Consider the following 25,270-nt stretch of genomic DNA (forward strand, 5'->3'; position numbering starts at 1 on the left):
CAAACAATTCATGTGAAAACTCCAAAAATGTACTACTTAGATCAGTTGAATAGAAACCTCATGTAGATTTGTACACATATTGCTTAAAGGGGATATAATCTCGCACACTGAAACAGTGCATTTTCCTGTGGACATTCGAAGTGCTTTTAGTATTTACCTTGCTTCACAATGCTTTCATGATGCATTGCTATGGATTTGCCATACTACTCTGTCCTTTACAATGTTTTTGCCTTATAAAAATGTGCCATGCTTTTCCCATAGTTATACTATGCATTTACCATAGTTTACTCCGGTGTCGGTGTGCCATGTTTATTAATATACTTTACCATACCTCATTATTCTTTACAATGCTTACCTACAACAGTACTGTTTACCATACTTTCACTATTCTGTAATACACTTTGCTATGTTTTTACTATGGTAAACTTTTACAGTACTACAATTGATGTGTAGCAATTGTCCATGGTTAAGCTATTTGTTCATTGTTGTCCTGTTTCTGACCACTAACCCTAACCCAAGACTTAGCACCACTGCTGATACAAGACTCTTGATATTGATACAAAACATGACATTAGTTGACACCACATTATCTACAATTGTAAGAGTCTGGAACCAACTCCTCAGTAATGTTGTTGAAGCTGACACCCTGGGATCCTTCAATAAGCTACTAACAACCAAACGAGCAAGATGGGCCTAATGGCCTCCTCTCATTCTTTCTTATGTTCTTATGGTTAGGCAGGAAACAATACACAACTTGGCTTTCAAACACTTACAATGAAGTATTTTAATAGATAAAGTCACTTAACCTAGTCCAAAAAAAAGAAAAAAAAACATAAATGGCTCAAAAAACTTAACAATTGACATAAAAATACTTTAAAAAAACAACTATTCGGAGGTTAGAAATAAAAGGTCCAAATAATGCAACATCCACACACTTTGGTAAATGTGAGTACTGAGAAACAGACATGATAGCATTTACGACCATGCTGTTTGCACCTGTTTGAGATTATTTATAGTCATCAAAGTTTTGTTTTCATTTTAAAACCAAAACAAACAAAAAATGGATGCTTCGGGAATATAGCCCCGAGTGTTGGAGATTAAGAAATTGTGAAAATATTACAAAAATAGCCAAATTTACATTTTTTTTTAAATCAAGTTTTATCATCATATCAAGAGTACCGTATTCCAAATATGCATGACCATTCTCAGCAGCAGTAAAGCAGGAGACTATGTAGTACAGTAGGTTAAAAATGTAGTCATGCAATTTATTCGAACTTCATAGACTTCATAAATATAACTATGCAGACTAGCAAAATTGTTCCACTTACCCTCTAAAGACTGATTTTAATTATCTTTATAGTGAACTTAACAGTAGCACAGTTAGGTTTCTTTCTGCAATGATTTACCATGGAAAATCTCCAACAAACTCATTCTTTCAGGGGGAATACATTCCAAGTGCACATATCAGTGGTCATTTTATACTGGCCTCAATGATGAAATCTCCCAGACTGCCCCAAGGTGAAACATGCCTAGTATCCATTAGTGCAGAAAAAGTAATAATTGGAGATTAGGAAACATATCATGGGATAAAAAATAAATATTATGTAAATTGTGAGAGTATAAAGTGTGTCTTCAAGCATAATTAGCCATGCAAAAGAATAAATTATGAAGTTCTAGTGGGATTCTTTGGACCGTAACATGTACAAATGTGTAAATATGTTGGAATTATATACAGTAAGTTACACTTTTTAATAACACGTACCTTATTTAAAATACAACAAAGGTATAATGTGCCTGCAAAATCAGCCAGTAGGACAAGGGTCATGTGCAGATTTCTACCAGTAAAACTGAGTAAAATATAACACTGATAAGGCAAACTGCACTGAACTTTCTTTTGAATCCCATTATCTGATTTTTAAGTCATTTAGAGATCATAAGAAAGAACAGCTCAGTAAATGGATGATGCATATCAACACATACAGACTTTATAAATAAACTTATAATTATACAATTCTGTAGCTAGGACATATAATGAAACCATAAAACATATGACACTCACAGTTGACTATTAACACAGCTGCACTTGCATCACTCTCTAAAAACAATATGATTTGCAATACTTAAAGTCGAATTATCAAGTATCCTACGTCAGTAGTATAATCTTGAATGTATACCAGCTCCTAAAAGAGTAAAAGAGCCGATTTAGTAGGTCTACTTTCATTAGGTCTACTTATGAAATATTCACCACCTTGGAATATAATCTCCTAAAGCGAAGCAACATTTTATTTGTTTTGTAGGTGGATGGGTGACCTCCATGGAAAACCAGGTGCTGCAGGAACTTTTTGATGCCCCAGTAGGGGGCAATCTTCCCTAGAGAGCTGATGTACTGCAATGGTGTTAGGTGGCACTGGGCTTGATTTTCACAATTTATCAAGCTATGTTAAAAAAATAACTTTGAAGTAGGGACATGCAAAATAAAGTGCAATTCCATTTAAGTGACATAATTATAGAAAGTGGCACTTCAAAATCAAGATTTGTCCTTGCTAACTGTGTTTTTATTGGGTTTCATGTAGGAAGGACTAGCAGCTAAAAGTCAAAAGTCATATAAAAAATGTAAACTATTGTCACATTGTCTGTTGTGCAAGTAATACCATGATCGGCGGTTGCTATCACCACAAACTCAAATTTGATTATGGGAGGTAATGTGGTCTGATGGTTGCAGATGAGTGAGGACTAAGAGCAAGAAGAAGCTTGGTTTGAATCCCAGCTCACCAACTGACTCACTTGACCTACTTGTGTTTGAGCCCCAGATATGGGGTTAAACAAGACCCCAATGCAAACCAATGTTCTACTGAATCCTTTCAAAATTAGAAATTCATTAAATGTCTCACACCATTTTTTCCTTTATTTCTTAAGGCCTATTCACACCATACGCGAGGTGATTTGTCCTGCGATAAAATGATACGACACTACCTTTCACACCAATAGTGACAGACGCGTGCAATATGATAGGCGACTCTCCTCGGATTGGTCATTGGTCAGTTCCCTGCCTGCCGCAGGACAAAATCGCTAAAATAGACACCAATCCTGTTTTTTTACGCATCATTTCAGTGCCGTTTCAGTATCGCCCTGTCGCATCGCAGGCAATGTGATGATTAAAATCAGGACATGTGTTCAGCAGCTAAGTGTATTTAATTAATATAACAGCCAATTAACTTTGGAATTCCATACTGAAAGTGACTAACGTGTCTTTCTTGTTTTAAACTAGAATAACCAGCTTTGGAACCAGCATAACCACCTCCTTCAACCCACTCATCCAGCTTTAACAATTGGAGAAAGCTGACCACCTTAATAAACATGGATCTGCTGTATGCTACATATATATATATATATATATATATATATATATATATATATATATATATATATATATATATATATATATATCTATAGACACACACATACACACACGTACACACACACACACACATTTTGCCCCGTGGGGGTTAACTAGATCAAGGGAAACAAAAGAATATGGCCCTATCCTAAGCCTTGCGGGAATTCAGATAACATTTTACAAGGGATTTGTACTTTGGCAACATCCATGCTTTAGACTAATAACCTCCCCTGTCAATCTAGCCCTACCCTGCTCCTGTGCAGACAGTGTGGACAAACTGAGGCTTGAATCTCAAAGTTCATAGACTCATTCACATATTTTCATGGATCCCGATTATCAGTAATCTTGACTACCTTACCTAAAGTAACATTGCATAGTACAAGATTAGTGCTACCCGGGGTGTGTGAAACCAGCTGCTATTGCTCCCAATGTATGCGTTACAGTAGATGTATAAAATGACAGTGATAAAACTAGTCTCATACACAAACACACACACCTTTTTTATTAAGCATTTCTTCATATCTGGTTTTGGCTGTATGTACATTTTCCTATCTTAACAGACAATAATTTAACTTTTTTTAGTTCTATTATTTTGCTCCAGAACCCCTAAATTACAGGGGCCAGTATGTCTTTAGTGTCAGCTGCAGCTTCCCTCTAAATGGCCAGACAGGATGGATAAGGCGTTGTTGTATGTGCTTTTAATTTTCTTGATATCTAGTATTTGCCCACTCGTATGTATTTTACTACCCTCTTTATATTTATTTACTCAATGTCTTTGACTGGTACTTGAACCTTGGAATCTCAGCACTGCCCCCGCTGTTCTCAAAGAGCCGACTCCTTTAGGGCAGTGGATACAAGTGCTGTACACATTAAATTGTATTTTCTGTACGTGCACTAGTATTCTATAAAATTAGGTAATTAATAGCATATCTGGCCTCTTTGATGTCACTAGTGGTTCCTTTTGGGTCTCTGATGCCTTATAAGATAAGGCCTAGAGAAGACACACCTATATGGGTAGCAGAGGTTTTGAATACATAAAGTGTCTGTCAAAGCTGTATGTCAATGGATAATTTGGAATTTGCTAGATTTCCCCGTAACTTTTTCTCAGGACCATATGAGATTGCTGTTAGTTGTATATTCTCCAATTTACAATGCATTTTACACGTTAGTGTGTGTATTCTGTATACTTGTGTGAATTAGTTATTTTGATTAACATGTACACATTGTAGAAATTGCATATGCAGAGTTGCATGTAGAGTACTACATTAATTACCTAATATGAATAACACATGCAAAAATATGGTTTGTTTTAATATATAACAAAGTAAGTTGTGCTGTAATGCAGAAAATCTAAATGCAGCCATATTTGTTTGTTTGGAAAATGAACAAAATAATTACCCAGTACAGAAAATTGTGGGGTTTAAATTGGGCGGTGCATCGGTAATGCTAGAACAGCATTGTGAAGTATGTTTATTTTATATTATAATTAAATGTACGTAATATTAGTGTGGTTAGTATTTTGTAAGGTGTCAGTCATGTAACATGACTGAGCCGACCCCTGCATATGATGCATTATTTAAGATGAATTACTGTAACTGTTCTGTCCAGTGCTCCCAGGGCAAGTTGTTTTTTGATATTACAAAAAAAACATAGGTGATTCAAGAATTATTAATTTTGATAATTAATATTGGGGGGGGGGGGGGGGCAGGGGATGGGGGGGCAATTACAGCTATGGAAAAGGTTTTGCAGCACCCTACAAGGTTTTACTGGTTGCTAGTAGAATGAAACCTGCTGAATAATGTTATGTTAGCATATTGAACCATTTTGTTGTTTTCTATATACTTAAAAAAAAAAAGAAAAATGTGACATTTACTACTATTATGGCTTCTGGTAGAATTTTGTGATATAATTTTGTAGTTTCTTAGATTAAATGGTGTTAAATAAAAGATCTAAATTATGTAGATTTGATTGACATATGATATGTGTCATTAAGTTTAAATTAAGCGCCCAGTCTGGGTGATGTGCTGCGATGACCACGTAATATATTATTAAACGTGTATGCAGTTTATTTAAGACAAATAACTATTATGTTATAATGCCAAATGCTAAAACACAAATATTGACTTATTTAAGTGAAAATCTATTTGTTCGGTGTCATAAATGCAGTATATCGAAGTGGAATCATGAGTTAAAATGGCAACCAACTTTAACTGTATATTTACAAATGAAAACAACAGCTTTTTTCTACAACAGTTAATGCATTGTTAACAAAGTGTTGTTTGAAAATCTACCATGAATGGGGTTGGAAATCCCTGCTAATATAACCAGTAAAAATGGAAAAAGAATATGTTTGTACCGAAAATGTAAACACAAATGCAAGGAAAGTTAGAGAGAGACTAGCAGTAGAAAAGCCATACCTAGCAGTAAATTAACCTAGCATATAAGTTTGCTTGGAAAATTCCATCAGAACTTGTGCAATCTTGGATGAGTCACTTCATTTTATTATCTCAATAGGTTTTAAATGATTCACTACATAAACTATTGCCACTATTCTGATCTTCTTTAACCCAATGTATTGTTTGGTTTGTAGAAAGTGCATCCTAAATGTGATATACCATGGTAAAAACATATCAAATTGTAGTAATAGTATACTGAAAATAAAAATAATGAGGAAACTCATGGTTGACCAAAGAAAAGCTCTGTACATGCTTAGTACACTGCCCCTTCCTTATTTCATTATTTGAAAACAGTGAAATATATAAAATAGCACATTAGTGAGGGATCTTAAACCGTTAAAGATATTACCGGTGTAGGGCCAGAAAGTGGTACATCGTCAGAATGTGGTACGCGTACCAAATCATGACCCGTGTAAGGTCAGAAAATGGTATGCTGTCAAATTGTTACGTTTGTATTTCAATTATTTAATGCATGTGCCAGTTTATGTACCAGTTCTTTTGACATTTTTCTGATAGCGGTATCGCCTCAAGTACACTGTGAAGCAAGAAGGTTTTGAATAGGCTACTGATGTATGCTTGCTTTTAATATATACATACATTGTGTTCATAAATTTCTACAGACCTTAACATTGCACTAAAACAATATACAGATTTAAGCTTGAGGAATCTACATTATTTTCAAATTTGTACATGTGAATGTGTTCGCTCATTTAAACAGATGGCTAGAAGTAAAAAAAAGTAGTACTTGTAGTGGTACAATAGATTACAATAGATTACCCACAATTCTATAGTTACTGCTTTCTCCCACCTTAACTCTAAAGCTGCTTGTATCCATCCATCTATCCATCTGTCTATCTATATTTTATGCTCAAATATATAGGAAAACCATATTCTTTTATTCTAATACAATTACTCAATCAGAGAAAAAGTTTTTTATTAACAAGTTGTGGCGGAGTGTCCCACCCCTATTTATTATTAGGGCAATAATTAAGAAGTTCAAAACCACTGGAACAGTGGTAAACTTGCCTTGTAGAGGACGCAAGTGTATCTTGCCTCCACGCACAGTGAGGCAGATGGTTTGGGAGGCAAAGGGAAATTCAAGGGCCACAGTTGGAGAATTACAGAACTTGGTTGCATCTTGGGGTCACCAAGTCTCCAAATCTACAATTAGACGCCACCTCCATGCCAATAGGCTATTTGGAAGGGTTGCCAGAAAAAAAGCCTTCATTGAGAGCAACCAACAAATGTAAGCGCCTGGAGTTTGCTAAACGGCATTGGCACTTCGATTGGAACCGGGTGCTATGGTCAGATGAGATGAAAATAGAGCTCTTTGGCCATGCACACCAGCGGTGGGTTTGGTGTGGAAAGAAGGATGCGTGTACAGAAAATAACCTCATATCTACTGTAAAATATGATGGTGGATCTTTGATGTTATGGGGCTGTTTTGCTTCCACTGGTCCTGGGGCCCTTGTTAAGGTCAACGGCATCATGAACTCTACCCAGTACCAGGACATTTTAGCCAAAACCTGGTTGCCTCTGCTAGGAGGATGAAACTTGGCTCTCAAGTGGATCTTCCAGCAAGACAATGACCCCAAGCACACATCAAAATCCACAAAGAAATGGTTAATTGACCACAAAATCAACATTTTGCAATGGCCATCTCTTGAACCCCATTGAAAACCTGTGGTTTCAATTGAAGAGGGCAGTCCATAAGCGCAGACTGAAGAATATCAAGGATCTGGAAAGATTCTGTGTGGAGGAATGGTCTAAGATCCCTTTCAATGTGTTTTCCAATCTCATTAAACATTATGCAAAAAGACTCAGTGCCGTTATCCTTGCAAGGGAAGGGTGCACAAAGTACTGAAAACAAGGGTGCCAATAATTGTGACACTTCATGTTTAAAAATTTATAATTTGAGAAATGTGTAATTTTGGTTGATTCCATTGAATCATTAATAAAGTCACATATATTCCACATGTTGGAAAATTACAATATAGCTCAGTACTGGTATTATTTATTTTATACAGTCTTTTTTGCTCATCTTTATCAAGGGTTATATATATAGTTTATATATATATAAACTGCAGTGTACAAAATTGAAAGACCGTGCTATTTGTGTTCTGCCTTATAATGAGCATAAAAGGGCTACTGTAATGGCATTATGGAGCAAATGGGAGTGTTATAACAGGATATATATATATATATATATATATATATATATATATATATATATATATATATATATATATATATATATATATATGCTTTGCCTGTCCAATCTAGCTGCTTTGCTTTCTATTGAAAGCATGATGATGAAAGGCCATTAATGATAAACAATTTAGGCCTATATCTGAAACAGTGATTTGGATTCAGCAGTGCTTACTGAAGCATGCTCTTGATTGTGAGGAACCAACTGTTGTGATCTGAAGACAGTCTATGGATAGTATCTTAAAAAGTGAATGTTATTTAAAAATGTTTTTTTTTAAAAGCTCAGAATACCTAGTATATACTTTAAATTGTTTAGAATTTATTTTTAAACGGTGGAAATTATATTTAAATTGGTGATAACAACTTAAATATAGTGAAATTGGTGATTTCACTGCTCTCTTTTTAAGGATAACATTTTTGTTTTTGTTTTTACTAAAAGGTGATTAGATTACCTGGTCTTTCATATTGCTGTTATTGCAGTATATTTGATGAGAAGGAAAGAGTAAAATTGTTAGAAATTCAAAATAAAATGGTTTAATTTACATTTGATCAAGTAATAATTTAATATATATATATATATATATATATATATATATATATATATATATATATATATATATATATATATATATATATATATATACAGTCACCTCCAAATATATTGCATCTACGGTTTTACAGGGATACAAAATCCAGAAAATGTGATTTGCTATTTCCACAGCTACTTGAGCAGTAGGTAAATTGCTGGAAACGCGTGCCATGATTGTGCAGTGTGCAGTGATTGGACTTTGGAGTTCTGTTAAAGCTTTGCTTGCTTTATCAGATGATGATATTGTTTGGCTGACGACTAGACTTTTCTACCATGCAGTGGTTTACTTTGGAAGAAACTTTTTTTTGGCTTCCAAATAATGTAGTAACTATGGAACTCCCATTTCATGAGCCCTAGCAGAAAAACATGATACATTGTGTAAGCTTTTAGTTTCGGCGATTTTGTAATGCTCTGCGCCCTCTAGCTGATGTTGTCATTTGGTACACGTGTATTAAAGCTGGTTTTCTGAGCGTAAATCAAGACATTTATTTCCGGTATTCAATACAAGTATGCATGTCGGTGTTTCAACAATACTGATATCACTGGTGACACTTTTAAATCTTCACTAGGCAGGGAGGTTGTATTTATATTTCACATAGGGATACAAAAAAAAAAAGAAATCACTTCCTGAGTTTAGCGAATGCTTACAGAAAAGTATGCTATGTAGTCTAATGTATTTTGGTCACACAGTAAGTTTAAAGTAGTAAGCTACACCAAAAAGTCCAACATTCGTATGCGGTACACTACTGATATATATATATATATATATATATATATATATATATATATATATATATATATATATATATATATTAGGCAACTTCACTAAAACGGATACATATTCATGTCATTGTGCACAACGTTCCTTAAGCAGCGGTTATGCAGACAAAAATATTAGCAGTGAACTTTATTCCAGGAAACACAAAAAAGCACTAGCATGCTAGCGTTTGGATTGTATAGTGGTTTAATTTAATCCCCGTAGTAAAATATTGTTCCAATAAATAAACTGAAATAACAGTAGTAGCTACCTATTTGTGGATAATGATTTGATTTAATACAAATGTATGTCTATGAAAAACAAATATTTAACCTGTAATGTGGTTATTTATATATAGCAATTGTGAAAATGTGTGGTGATGCAGCATTATCACGATAACAGCAATTAACGTTCATTTGTATTAATATTATTATGAATTAGAATACACTGACTGCATAGTTACTTTTCAGTAGCAAGGTATGGACAGAATCGCAATGCAACACTTTGTTCAGGGGCACTTTGCTACGCCCTGGTTATAGATGTGAAATATATATTATAGCCTACACGCGCTGAAACACGCTGGTAGCTACAAAGGCGGTCCGGCTACTCTCGCCAATATATTGACTCATGGTTTAGTGTCCCGTGTAACAATAAAAAATCTACTTGAAACAAATGTATGTATGTAGTTTAATAATTAAGTTTAGCGGGGATTGGGCTGTAAAAAGGCGCCTTTGCTCTGCAAACTCACTGTGAACTGCTTGACGCGTGCGCAGAGGCCAGCGGCGCCAAATTTAGCGGGGAGGGAGGGCCCAAGAGGCTTTTGTTTGATGGAATCTGTTTACAGTCACTACACTTTAATCTCAACCTGCTTCCTCCTCTCTTGAGATACACGCTTGTCTTTAGCTGAACACTTGCAGTAGCAGTCACTCCTTCAGTACCTTGATGATGGCTAGACGGCCAAGGCACAGGTACAATAACAGATTTGTATGCTTACTTTAATGCTTTGGTGAACTTTTAATGTATTTACTGCTGGTGATAACTTTATGGGTAACGTTGTTGTATTTTTACTGGCTAGATTACTGTTGTGCTTTCTGTATAGTACTAGTATAACATAAGCAATATACATGATTCGTTGGTGGAAAGGTAGCGCGTAAAGTGAATGCTATAATGTGGATTCTCAAAGTAGAAATTAAGTAACCTGTTTGATTTTAGAGTTAGTATACAGGTGAATTATAGGTTTTGGTCAGGTGAGCATATGGCATATGCATCTACGTTCCAAACTTTGTTTTGTGGCTGCAGGTTGTTCATTTAAATGTCATTCATTCTTTGTGGAGACTGCAAGATGCGTGTCACAGGTGGCAGGTGGGCATTTAGAAGAATAAAATATAGATGGACTGACAGTTAATAAAGAAAGGCATTAAGGATCTAAACAAATACAAACTATTGAAACGTTTTTCATGTGATAATTTAATAAATAATGCAGTTATCAAAACGTCATTAGCTGTGGCATGTGTGTGCATGTGGTTATTTGTTCACTCAAATTGTATATCATCTACTCATTTTAGTTATGTGTATATTAACTTGTTTGTGGCGTTATTTGGATTGCGTGTTTTGTTTTGTTTTTTATCTCGAGGATTTCACTCACAGCAGGTCATTGTTAAAATACTTCCTATTTATGCTGGCGGTCTACTTACAATGTTTTCATTCATGCGGTAATTGTTCAATACTACTTCTGTACAGCGCAGCGCTAACTCCACAGCTTTTCTTCTCTTGATGTCTATAATTTTTCATGATTTATCAAGCATACTGTAGTGCATATCAGTAGTTATCATCTACCCGTAAAAGACAGCGCTGTAATCTAAGTGACCGTGGAGGACTAGAAATTAATTAAGAAATACTGCTACACGTACAGTATCACAGTAGTACTCAGACAGTATGTAAACAAGATACAGCAGGTCCTGTCATTCTGGATAACTACTTACTTAATATGTATTATTTGATCACTGAAATTGAATGTGGCACACCATTTGTTAGTTTTATGTCTAAAATATTAAAATATAAATTGTCCTGGTTAGTCTCTTTTATATATCAACAAAAACGTGTTGTTAAGGCTACAGTCAACACACACCTCTAAACTAAAAACTGGGTGTATGAAAGCATGCTTTAAAAAGAAGAAGTAATTGTGCATATATTTGTGGTTTTGTTATGCGTTCTGCATTAGTGGATTTCGTGAAACATGTCCTCGTTTTCAGTTGTTATTACAATCCCTGATGGTAGCGGTTACGCTTAACCCTTTAGTTGCTGCGAAAAAGTTAAATAAGCATTTTATATTGTGCCGGAAAATAGTGTGTTTCACATAAACTGTAGTTTTCAAAATAAATATCTACATTTAGTGTCAACTATTCCACCCTAAAACAGTGTTTCTTTACTTTTTTCACTATAAGGAAAATGTAGATATGTATGTGAAATTCTTCCGTGATTTTTTTTTTTTTTTTAATTATTTGTTTGTTTGGTTTCCTTCTGGCTGGAATCGTATTTCATATGTGAAGGATATTAACTGGACTATATTTTGAATATAATTTATTCTGTGTAGTTATTGGTAATTTAGGTTTAAAGTTCAAACTTTCACTTTTTGTGTACAGTAGGGGTAACTTAATGTACAGATGAAGAATGGAAAATTGTACTATCAATAGAATATATTACAACAGAGTATTAAACTTGTATTGGAAAGCAGTGTTATCAAAATGTTAATATTAAACTTCCCGGAGCCACAATAAAACTTATAGGACTGTAATTTCATGTAATACATGAGAACGCTAAGGGTTAAATACAGTACATACTGTAAATGACAGATCTTGGGCTAGAGTTTAGTATCCAGAACATTTACCTGTGTTTTAGACCATGATTAGTTGAATGGTTGCCAGATGTATAATGAACCAGTTTTCTGACAATACAAATACAAATACAGGTCCCAACATGTACAAATAATTCATGTTGCCAATCCCCTGAGATGTATCTGTGGAAACCAAAAACATTAGAACCAGTTTTTCAAAATATGTGCAACTTGGTCCCACACCTGAATCTGCAAGATATACAGGTTCTGTTATTGCAGAGTTTACTGATGCATTTGATATAATATTATGTTTATTGGCTAAATCATCCAATATTTCTTTTGTAGTGTTTACAGCAGTGATGAGGATGAAGAAGAAATTGAAATGTATGACCATGATTATGACGGACCAGTGCCAAAGTCTGGGAAGCGACATCTAGGTAAAACTAGATGGACCCGTGAAGAAGTAAGTAAAAGTTAATAGAGTACAGTCAAACCTGCCTAATCCGGCATTATTACAACAAACTATTACAGTACATACAGTAAAAGTAGTGTCCAAGTACAACTTGGAGTTCAAGGCTTGTATCAATTTAAATTTACTTTCTCCATCATGTAAGCAAGGATTTTACTGTATATTTACCATATCTGCAGACATGTGTTTATTTACACAACATACTTGATTGTAAGTTTAGACAAGAAAATCATGTGACATGGTGCCAGACTGCCAGAATCCAGAATAGACAGGTTCTGGATTGTAGAGGGTATCGCACCATTATTTTTATAGGGATTTGGTCTGGACCCAGAAATTATGCCAAATTATTTATACTGGTTTGTAGAAAGGCTGGATTGATCAGGTTTTACTGAACCGTACAGCTATGGCAATGTGGCCCTTTATTTTTTTATCAACACCAGCAGTACATGTTGTTTACAGAAATCAGAATAATGCTTATGAATCTATTTTCTTAATTACAAAAGAGAGTTTCAAAACTCTGTGAACATGCTAAGTTTACATATACCAAAATAAGTAATTATTTGCTTGTTTCTGAATGTTGGACTTTTTTTTTTCCCACAGGATGAAAAACTGAAGAAACTAGTTGAACACCATGGAACTGAAGACTGGAAAGTTATTGCCAGTTTCCTTCCTGTAAGTACTACCTGTTTCTTAATTGTGATATATTATCTCTGGCATCTCATATAAATGCACATGCCAAGCTTTATCTTTTACTCCACATTGATGGGGGTGGGGGGGGGGTTGTATTAAACATGCTGGTTTATTATTATTTATTTCTTAGCAAACACCCTTATCCAGGGGGACTTACAATTGTTACAAGATATCACATTATTTTTACATACAATTACCCATTTATAGAGTTGGGTTTTTACTGGAGCAATTTAGGTAAAGTACCTTGCTCAAGGGTACAGCAGCAGTGTCCCCTACCAGGGATTGAACCCACAACCCTCCAGTCAAGAGTCCAGAGCCCTAACCACTACGCTACACAGAAGTGGTGGTTGAGTATAATTAAACCACTGAAGGCTTTAAGGACTTGTGTTGATACTAACCTGGGTAACAAGAAAAGAACGTCAATATGCATTGTCAAAAATCATGAAAGGATTTAGATCAAGACTTTTTTTTTTTTTTTTTTTTTTTTTAGTTGACCTTATTAAATTATGCAATAATATCTAACTCCAGTTCTGGTGTTATCAACACCCTTTCTGGGCTATACATTTAAGAGGGGCTACAAGAAGAATGGGTGTAGAATTTCTTTCTTTCTCTTTTGAAACACAAAGTCATCAAGTTGGTCTTTCTGATCTTCAAAACCACACTGCACCTGTGTCTTGGCATGGCTGGTAGAAATAAAGATTTCATTTCTCCAAATAAAACTTATAATACATTTATAAATGCAGAATTGGAAACTAAAAATGTTTCATTTCTAATGTATACTGTGGGCACCTGGTATTCAGTAGCACTAACAGCAAAAAGCACCTCATAGTCTTGAATAATTCTCCAGAGCAGCAACAACAGAACTTGAAATGAGTATGAAGGTGATCATTACTGGATGTGAAAAGTACTGCTGAGGATTGTACTGTGTTGTCTCTGTTTATATTGTTCTCAGACATCATGAACTCACAGAAATTAATAATTAAACAATTTTGTTACTTTATTCCATTTAATAGAATCGAACAGATGTGCAGTGCCAGCACCGATGGCAAAAGGTGTTGAATCCTGAACTCATCAAGGGGCCGTGGACAAAAGAAGAGGATCAGCGGGTAATGAGATTTTATTGATTTATTTTTTAAATAAAAGGAATACGAAATAGATGTCAGTGTTTTATAGAAGATTCATCATTAGCGTCAAACTCTTAATCTTAATAAAACAGACGTTTGTCTATTGTCCTAAAGTTTCTTTACATTGATTGTGATTGCAGAACAATGCTACTGAATTTGATTAAAAAATGTGAGAATAGTATTGCAAGTTAAACTAATGTGTTCCTGCTGTTTTCATGCAGGTGATCGAACTTGTGCAAAAGTATGGCCCCAAACGCTGGTCTGTCATTGCAAAGCATTTAAAGGGGAGAATTGGCAAGCAGTGCAGGGAACGGTGGCATAATCATTTGAACCCAGAAGTGAAGAAAACTTCCTGGACGGAGGAAGAAGACAGAATTATATTCCAAGCACATAAAAGACTGGGAAATAGATGGGCAGAAATTGCTAAACTCCTTCCTGGAAGGTAATTTAACTTGTAGTGAATTTTCTAGTCTGTATTTAACTAAAGAAATACATTGGATAACTTGGTAGTACCTCACTTGTATCTCACTCAGATGAACATATCATGCATATAATGTTTTGTCCATTTTCTTCCTACTCGTGAACTTCCACAGCTGAACCAGGTGCCAGGTGTTGCATGCTTCTGGTTTAAATGCCCTTTTTTTGGCCCAGAATGATAGATTTTCTGAGTGAATACTGAGTTCACTTTGTTTTGCCAACTTTAGCTCACTTTAATACCACAGTGGAGAGGAGTGTACACAGCTCCATGGTAAACCAGTTCACATGATAAGCACATTTTCAGTACAGCTTAATCCTATGTTAACATGTTTGATAGACAGGATAAAAGACTTGTTTTTATTAACATATATATCTATTTTTTATTCTTGTGCAGGACTGATAATGCTATCAAGAACCACTGGAATTCCACAATGCGACGAAAGGTTGAACAGGAAGGTTATCTCCAACTTTCTCCCAAAACAGGCCAGCCACCATTGGCTGCAAATTACAATAAGAGCAACCACATAATGGGTTTCGCCCATTCGTCCACACCCACTCAGATACCAACAACACAGCCCACAATGAATGGAGATTATCAATATTACCACATCCCAGAAACACAAAGTGTAAGCTACGTTTGCAATTAATGCTTTCAGATACAAAGAATAAAAAAAAAAAAGGATCTAGCCTACTGGTTAACAGTGTACTTTTTAAAGACTGCTAATTCTAGTACAGCCATGAGCATATCATTGTTTTAACTCCCCTTTGTAAATGACAGCATTTTTGGGGCTAGTGTTTTCTGACTGCTCTAGTTTAGTAACAAAGGAAACGTTTTTAATGTCATTGTTCAATTTGATCTTGTGACAAAATAGATTGAATATGATAAATACACTTGTTGGGGCTTTTAAAAAATAAAAACAATCTGACATATCCACAAGACTGGACATGCTATTTCTGCCCTATTTTTTTATTTACTTACTTCTTTATTTTGAAATATTGAAATATCTAATATGTAAGTTATATTGACTGACCCTATCATCTTTTCTTTCTCTTGTTTAGATTCCTGGTCCCGTTCCCTTTCCTGTAGCTCTGCATGTGAATATACTCAACATTCCCCAACCTGCTGCTGTATCAGTTCAGGTAAGTCTTTTAAAATAGGGATTACTAAAAAGTAGGCTTTTTGGATACCTAGAAAAAAGAATGTGGGTGTGAAGTATTGTTGTGAAGTAGTGTTTTTGCACTTCTTTTAAGGGGAAGGGGAGGCGAGACACTTCTGAACTGAAAGATCAGATCAGTTAAATTATTAAGCAGTGAAACTGGAGTTATCTGTTTTGCAGACACAGTTCTACAGTTGTATATTGTTTACACAGCAGAATAGAAACCATTTTTTTTCTCCTTTTACGGTTGGCTTGGCCTCAACTGTGAGATTTATTAAAGCCCAAGTGCCATGCATACACTTTATCTGTTCTTTTCCCTTAACTCTTAATTTCAGAGACAGTATAATGATGAAGATCCTGAGAAAGAGAAAAGAATAAAGGAATTAGAGTTGCTACTTATGTCGACTGAGAATGAACTGAGAGGGCAGCAAGCATTACCAGTAAGAATGAGTGGCTTGGATGAAGGGATAGCAGCTTCACCCCAATGCTTTTCTTTCCTCTTTAAATCAACTGTGGTGAGGCTCACTAGTGATATTCACTTGATAATTTTTCAGCCAAATGCTTTTAAAAGTTAACATATTCCACAAAATTATATTGAAGAAATTTAACCACACAAGTAACATTTGTCATTTGTATCATAGATATGAATGAATCATAGATACAGATAGTGATTACACCAGTTCCATTTTAAAACTGTAAACTCATTTTTAAGACAGAAATAAAAAAGAGCCTCCCCACAGTTTTGGTTTGCATGCTTGTAGACTTTTAATCATGGTTTTGTTTTTCAGAAACTTCTAATTTGTACCAGTGTGCAGTCCATTCTTTTATTTTCAGTTCATTTTTCTTTGTTTAATTTTACCTTTTTGCTTGCCTTACAAAAAAAAAATGTCATGGTCATAACCTCTGTCAGTGCATTCTCTTGTCTGTAAACGATCCATTACCACTACAGGATAAAAAAAAAAAAAAGAAACAATCTGTGCTTTGTTTGTTTTGTTGATTCATTTGCATGTTCTTAATACTAATGGCTTTAATTTATTTATTTTTTTCTTCACCATAGTACAAACTTATGCCTATCAATTAGCTCTTCTGTATTCTTGATTTAAACATGATTTACCCACATCTTTGCTGCGTTGGTGTGAGCTGCAGCTTTTGGAAGTTTATAGACAGAAGATGAAAAAATACATAAACCAAAAAAGCCAACAAGGAACATGTTGCAGAAAAAAATGCCCCACCCCCCAAGCATGTGAATCTTACTTGAAAAGCTGCATTAAACCTTTCATTCAGATTTTAATTAGACTATGTGCTAGCAATACTCGTGTGATATTCTGTATACTGTGTTGTCACTTGTGGATTGCAAACTTAACAATTTGTTTCATCATTTTTCGGGACAAAATCCATTCTACATTAAGAAAACATGTAATAAAAATAAGTTAATGGGGAAATGTACTGTTAAATAATGTAATACAGTGCTAGACCCAACACTGTACAGGGGTACAGTGGTCGGAAGAGTTTGGTTAATCCTGTCAAGATTTTAAACCAATGGCTCAATTCTCCTGTAGTTCCTATATTGCTTGGGTATTTAATGCAAGGAAACATCTGGGTGTCTATTTCACATGCAAACTGCTCAAGTGATGCAATCTCTTTTATCTTGCCTTCAGCAGTGTCTGTTTGCCACCTTGTGCAACTTCAGTGCTAAGTTCCTTTTCTCTGCCCTCTTTCGTACAGAGCCAGGTGCCAAACTACTCCGGATGGAATGCCACAGTGATGGCTGACAACTCAGGATCTCATGGTGACAATGTTAACATTTCCTGTTTGGGAGAACAGCAGCAGCGGTCTGCTCCCCTGGACCACGGCTGTCATCCTGAAGACAGAGCCTCCCCAGCACGCAGCATGGCAGTCAACCAAAATAATGGCATGTCGCCTCTCCCTGAGTTTACAGAAACACTCCAGCTAATAGATTCGGTAAGTCAGTACTGCACAACAACACTCACAAAACGGTTTAACTTTTCAAGTATTCTTAAAATGAAAGTGTATAGTAATACAGTTGGTAGCCTGGCTGGGCATTTTTAACATATGGGTGCATGCATCTTGACTCTTTTTGTTACTACTTTTTAATGCTTTAAAACTTAGTGACATTTGTGTTGGGGTAATTATTCCAAATATTAAAAATGTCTGGGGTACAGATTTAAAACTCACTAGCTACTAATTAATTATTTGAGATGTACTTATGTATTTGGGAATGGAAGTACAGTAGACTCCTCAAGTCAAACTGTTAACAAACAAAAAACAAAAACAAAGACGCACTCTTTATTCCCAGAAAGTATTGGGAATTAAGAAATTTTGATCATCATAGGAATTTAATTGAACACAGTGGCACCAAACTCTGTCTTTCGTGCCTCCCCCAATCTTTTCAGGATCCTTCCACATGGGCAGATCTCAGCAGTTTTGAACTCCTTGAAGTTGCAGATGCTTCGCCTTGCAAAACACCATCCAACAAATGCACAGAGCTTCAGCAAAAAGAGGGCACTGTGTGCGAAAGTTCTGAACACACTAACTCACGCTTAAACAAAAGCATGCTGTGTCAGGACTCTCCTGCTTTGCTCAAGTCACTTTCTGCCTCAAAGTTTGCTGCCTCTCCTGCAGTCAGCCTTCGCAAACTGAAAGGGATTGCCAACCATTCGGCCAGTGGTGACAGTAGCACCTTCACAATAGCAGACTTCAGCTGCTCTACTCCCAAGCGTTCCCCGGTCAAAAGCCTGCCCTTCTCACCCTCGCAGGTAGTTGAACTGCAGAGCCCAGCTCCTAATTTGCAACAATCAAAAATGGGTTAACAATTTAGAAACTAATCATTTGGAACAAATGACTAATCAGTTTTGCACTTGTTGATTTCCTTAGGTATTTTAACCTACTTATTGCTGTCACTTTCTGACCATTCTCTCTGCATCAGCAGAAAACTAACTTGTGATTTATTCTTCTTCATAGCACCTGTTTTCTGCCTTATTTCCTGGAAGAAGTTTAGATCTGTTTCTTTTCTTTATAACACATTTGCAAAAGCTAAATGCAAGCTGTTTTTCAGGTAGAATATGCTAGCTCTAAATGGTTCGGCACATTCTGCCGTTACTAGTCATAAATCAATTGGTTTTATTTTAAAAGTTACATCACTTGTTGAACAATGTGCAAAAAAAAATAATAATTATATAAAACTAGAAAATATTTAATTTCAACCTGAAACACAGCATGTATGGCTTTTAAATTAATGCCTGCATTTTAATCAGCTGTTTGCAGAAATCACATAGCGGTGGAGTTCCTTCTTTGCTTTTGGGGGTTTTAGTGTTTTTATTTAAATCTATAACTTTGTTCACCTTTATTTACAGTTTTTCAACACCTCAGGAAATCAAGTAAATCTAGAGATTGGCAATCCATCATTAACATCCACTCCTGTTTGTATTCAGAAATCAATGATTACAACTCCACTGCACCGGGACCACATACCTAAACCTCAGAAAGAGAATGATGTGTAAGTTTTTTCAGAATGGAGGGGTAATAGTAATAATAATTATAATAAAAATTTACGGAAAAAAATGTATTACTTTAATCTTTCAAAGCAACATAAATGAAAACAATTACCAGTTACATATTATTTGCTGTACATATCGCTGTTTCATATGTGTATTTAATTCAGTGATATGGTAAATATTTTGTTGCAGTAACAGGAATAACTTTTCCCAATTCTTTGTGTTCATAAAAAAAATGAACAAAATGAGCATTCTCAGGCCTTCTAAGGGGAAATTCATTGACAGGTTTCATTTTTTCACCATCAGTTTCAGAACGCCAAATATCCGTCGATCAATAATGGAGACATCTCCAAGAACTCCTACTCCTTTCAAAACTGCACTGGCTCTACAGGAAATCAAATATGGCCCTTTAAAGATGCTGGTAAAAAGACAAAAATTCTGTAACATTTGTCCATATACATAAATATATGTAGCGTACCTTAAAATATATTTTGACTTGTGTAAGCCAATCTATATATAATGCATATTGTAAATTAGAAATCTGTATCAGCATGTGGAATACTTCACATTATAACTTTCTATTTATTACATTTAACATGGAGTGTTTTTGATCTGTTTCAGCCCCAAACTCCCCATCTTGAACAAGACTTGGAAGATGTCATCAAACAAGAAGCTGTTGAGTCTGGGATTGCAACTGGGTTGCATGAAGATGAACAGCCTCTCTTAAAGAAAATTAAACAAGAGGTATTTTCTAGCAACTTATGTAAGTTCTGTAAATTATTACCAAATGTTAAATACACAGCCATTTTCATTAAAAAATCTATTTCAGGTGGAATCCCCATGTGAGAGAATAAGGCATGCCCTTCAGTGGGAAGAAGAAAACCTCAACACTCAGCTCTTCACACAAGGCAATTCTTTGGAAGATGCACCGGTACGTATATTAGATTTGCAGGCTTTAATGGATACAAATAAAACGTCTACATAAACACCTGTTGAAAGTAAACACATTATTCAAAAGTTATTTTGTGTTTTAGGAATGTGTTAAATGTTTACAAATGTATTATTTGCTTATTTTCAAGTTGCTAATAAATATAACAAATTACCAAAATTGTTTTATTGAGTTGCCCTCATAAAAGTCGTAAGTTTCTGAAATGAGTAATGGTTTTCTAAAATGGGCACAAACTTATAAAGCCCTTAAAATTTAATTGGTCAGGTTTCACATAGTAACTTTATCAGAGTTGTTTAAACATAAACATTGAACTAATCTAAATATTTTGCTAAGATTGATAAGAAGTGTTTGTTTCTTATGAGCTGTGTCATAAATCATTTTAATGTGTGTTTGGGTAGATAGCATTTCAGTTTTATTTATTTAGTTATCTTTTTTTAAAAATGTATTTATTTATTTTGTTCTCAATTAAAAAAATAGAAAAAATGATTGACGCACCAGCAAGATTGAACGTATTTTTAAAAATACTTTATGGCGCTTACTGGTGCAATACATAGTTGATTCATTTTTACAGTTAAATAGTACAAAACAATTATATATATTCTTTTTTTTTTGCTTGCTTGTTTGCAGAATCTTCTTACAAGTTCGATGTTAATGATGCCTGTATCTGACAAAAATGAAGACAACCTCATTAAAGCTTTTAATATGCCTCGAAGATCACTTGGAAGTCCATTACAGGTAATTGTTAGGATATTGGCAAAGGCCATTTAAAATAGGTTTATCTTGTAGTTTTCATTTAGTAAGTATTAGGATGCACCTAGACTGCTAAATAGATTAATGTATGTCAATAGATTAATGTTTGATCAGTGTTTGTCAATGTTAATGCTGTAGATACAGTTATGTATTGATTCAAGTAGAAAAATACATAATCAAGTGGGTGTTCTAGACAGATGCCAGTAATCATACAAAGTGAGATTTTATTACAGCTGTTAACAGAAAATATTATTCATGCACTTGCCCACAACTGTTCAAGTTTCAATGTATTATGATCCAAAAAACCAAGGTGAAGAACTGAGCTGAAATCAAATAGATGTAAAGCAAATAAAAATTGTTTCTAATTAGTTTTTTGTCTCTTTTATTTTAGCAGGTCAAGATATGGGGGGAATCAGTTGCTTGTGGAAAGACTGAAGATCAAATGCTTGTAACAGAGCAGGCCCGCAAATATATTAACACATTCTCAACCAGGACTCTAGTCATGTAAAGGTTTCAAGCTAAGCATTATAACATGTATAACATTTTAAAACACTTCAGGTTGATTTAAAAATCAACGTTCCCTCTTCATGAAGATACAATTAGGAGGGGAACCTATTTGTTGTGGTACAACAGTTGGGAGCAGCACAATACAGTTTGACATTGTGCATTCACTTGTTGGATTTCAACCAACCAAAGAAAACGTAATGACAAGTTTACCTGAGTTACTAGGTAATAATATTTTTTGTATCACTTAGATGTATAATTTATGCATAATAATATAAAGAACAACCTGCATAATTTATTTGTTTGAATATTGTTGTCCGAAAATTGGCAGACAAGCAGTGTTTTATGCCAGTATTCTTATTTTCCTCTTGTTGCATGAGGTGTGGGTGGAACACATGTACAAAATCACAGTATCAGCAGTCATACATGGTTGAACTAAATGCACTGATGGGAAGTATTGTGTTAAAGCATTATTACAGACCGAATTAAGATAATCAAGAGTGTGAATATTCAATAATATTCTGTTTAAGTACTTGTTTGGTTTTAAACCACTATTTGTGTGTGTGCGTGTGTTTTTTTTGTTTTTTTTTAGCTTGTCTGATGATAATACTGTATGGAAAATTGTTTTATTTGAACAAATGTATTATATTTTTTATGTTATAATTTAATTTTTGTAAATGCCAAATGGAAGAGAATCTATTTGCTGCTAAATAGTTTAGCATGTAGACTGCTAGTGTCAAATGGGCAGTAGAGCTTTACTAAATTGGAGAACCTACTGCACTACCATTGAGGGGGAAGTTCTTTTTTTTGTTATTTGGAAACACTGTTCTTGGGAGATGACAAAATGGTCTTGCACCTTCACTTTTGGGGAAACACTGTATTTAAAAACAAAAAATACAGGCTTTGAAATGTTCTTAGTTACTCTTTTATGTTTGTTTTTTTTTATATCGCACCTTCATTCGACTGCCGTAGCAAACATCAAACTAACACTTTGAAACAATGTAGTAAACTTTGCTGCCTTTTTATAGCTTTTGGTGCAACTCATCTGCACTTACTTTTTTATACAAATTTGTATATCAACTGCCTTGTAAATAAAGTGTGTTTTTTTTTTTATTAGATTTTTCCTGTGTTTTATTTACATATGGACACATTAATTGAGTCAGGGTTGATGTGATCTAATAGCTGTTAAAATATTTCAACTTAAATTACAATAATAATAACAACATCTGCCATTATCCATTGATAATACATTTGAAGAAGTGGTGCAAAACTGTGATATGTGATGGAGAAAGTTAATATGGGAAAACACAATTTTACAGTTCAAGCATCAATAGAACAGTGCTGTATGTACAGACTAGTATAGAATATAGCAATGAAATGTTTAATTACAAGTGGTTCTCCAGTTATATGCACAAATGTAAGTGTGACATACAGATGGACTGACAGACCGACACCATTCTCCAGAACATTCTCACTAACTTAGGCTAAATCATGTAAATATCAAGTTTCATAACAATGGGATAACTTCCAGATATATGGAGAAATCTGTGAAGTGTGACACACTGTACATATGGACGGGCGTATGTACATACGGCCGCCTCCACTATATCCCAATTTTAATAGTTTAAGAGCTGTGACAGATATTAGAGTAAGTAGTGGGGTTCCGAAAAATATAGCGTTACATGTCCCCACATGTTGCTACAACTGTTCAAATAACGTACCTGTAATTTTTTCTTTTCATTGTTAACGTCCTGACAACTTATAACTTACTCTGTTTCGAAGCTCTTTTCAAAATGGCCACTCTAGTGCACTGATAGTGTAAGGATTATTGCCCACGTTGTCAAACAGGTAACACAGCAATAACAATCCATGATGTGGTACGGAAAACAAGCCAGAGCACTTACGTTTTTTTTTTGTTTGTTTTTTTCTGCAGTGATTTAGACTAGAGGACAGATCTCAAACCACAGTGCATTTTGAAAGTTATAATTGTACAACGTTGTCAGGATGTTAACAATGAAAAGAAAAAAAAACTCAGGTATATTATTTAAACAGTTGTAGCAACACCTGGGGACGTATAACACTGATAATTTTCAGCTTTAATTGTGGGGTGCACCATTCCAGACCTCCAGGACTTTGTTCCACCTGTATCCTAAATTACTTAATTGAACCAAGTCTTAATTGGTTAGTTATTTAATGATGTTGGTAAAACCTGCAACTTTGAATCTCCAGCACTGTATTTGTGCACCTAAGACTTGCACCCTGTACCTATCCAATCAATATTGTACCCTAGATATTTGAAATGCCAAATTTAAATGTCACCCCACTGCTACAACCAAATGAACAATTTAGCAGAACCTCCATTCCTGTTGTCACCCAGAAGCAGATGTTACCAAGCTAATGAACCCTGGAGGCGAGTCCCAGCCTGGGTATTCTCCACCTAGATTGGACAGATGCCCAAGGGTTCACTGTTGTGCCAATTGTCATCAGAGATTTACTTGCCTAACCCATGTGAGCACAAAGATCAATAATTGTCGCCACAGAAAAAAAAAAAAAAATCAATATATGTCCAGACACAGCCCTAATTATTAACAATATTTTGAAGATGATTCTATATTTTATTGGAAGCCAATGTAACTGGGCAAGAACTGGTGTAATGTGTTCAAATCTTTTTGTTCCTGTCAGAATATGTGCTGCAGCATTCTGCACATGCTGTAAGCTAATGATAAGCTTACAGGGCAGACCAGCCAGGAGGGCATACAATAGTCCAAATGGGACAAAACAAACGCATTAATTAAAATTTGAGCATCAGATTCAGCAAGATACAAACTGACTTGAGCACCAATATGATTTAGCAACCGTGTTTTGTTTTTATTTTATAAATTTAGTCGTTGCCAATTAATATTTATTTTTTCTACCACCCCTGCGCTGACTTGGGAGGGTGAAGACAAAACACACGCTGTCCTCCGAAGCGTGTGCCGTTAGCCGACCGCTTTTTTTCACACTGCAGACTCACCATGCAGCCATCCAAGAACTACAGCGTCGGAGGACAACGCAGCTCTCGAGCAGCTTACAGGCAAGCCCGCAGGCGCCTGGCCAGACTACAGGGGTCGCTGGTGCATGGTGAGCCGAGGACACCCTGGCCGACCTAACCCTCCCTCCCCCTGGGTGACGCTTGGCCAATTGTGCGCCGCCCCCTGGGAGCTCCCGTCCATGGTCGGCTGTGGAATAGCCTGGACTCAAACCGGCGATGTCCAGACTATAGAGAGCATCCTGCACTCTACGCGGAGCGCCTTTACCGGATGCGCCACTCGGGAGCCCTCTAGCAACCGTGTTTTAGTGCCCACCCGGCAAGTCTGCGTTAGCGCTCGACGTGGGCTGAACTTGAGGGGAGTGTC

General features: G+C 35.4%; 1 protein-coding gene across 6 annotated transcripts; it reads left to right on the forward strand.

The window, feature by feature from the left end:
- The first annotated feature begins 10,225 nt into the window (after positions 1-10,225).
- LOC117410635 (transcriptional activator Myb-like) lies at positions 10,226-22,988 on the forward strand. 6 transcript variants are annotated; one of them, XM_034017325.3, is made up of 16 exons: positions 10,226-10,375; positions 12,586-12,703; positions 13,310-13,381; positions 14,413-14,505; positions 14,745-14,965; positions 15,395-15,626; positions 16,060-16,140; positions 16,493-16,597; positions 17,883-18,119; positions 18,572-18,934; positions 19,532-19,674; positions 19,979-20,093; positions 20,294-20,416; positions 20,502-20,603; positions 21,249-21,356; positions 21,763-22,988. In XM_034017325.3, the coding sequence occupies exons 1-16, from the start codon at positions 10,350-10,352 to the stop codon at positions 21,877-21,879; spliced, it is 2,256 nt and encodes a 751-aa protein (XP_033873216.1). In that variant the 5' UTR covers positions 10,226-10,349; the 3' UTR covers positions 21,880-22,988. The 6 variants fall into 6 exon arrangements, with proteins under 6 accessions (XP_033873216.1, XP_058881192.1, XP_033873220.1 ...); XM_059025209.1 differs by having other exon boundaries at positions 21,766-22,988; XM_034017329.3 differs by having other exon boundaries at positions 19,610-19,674.
- Positions 22,989-25,270: the final 2,282 nt, after the last annotated feature.

The sequence above is a fragment of the Acipenser ruthenus genome, chromosome 6 (genome assembly GCF_902713425.1).
Source record: "Acipenser ruthenus chromosome 6, fAciRut3.2 maternal haplotype, whole genome shotgun sequence".
NCBI lineage: Eukaryota > Metazoa > Chordata > Actinopteri > Acipenseriformes > Acipenseridae > Acipenser > Acipenser ruthenus.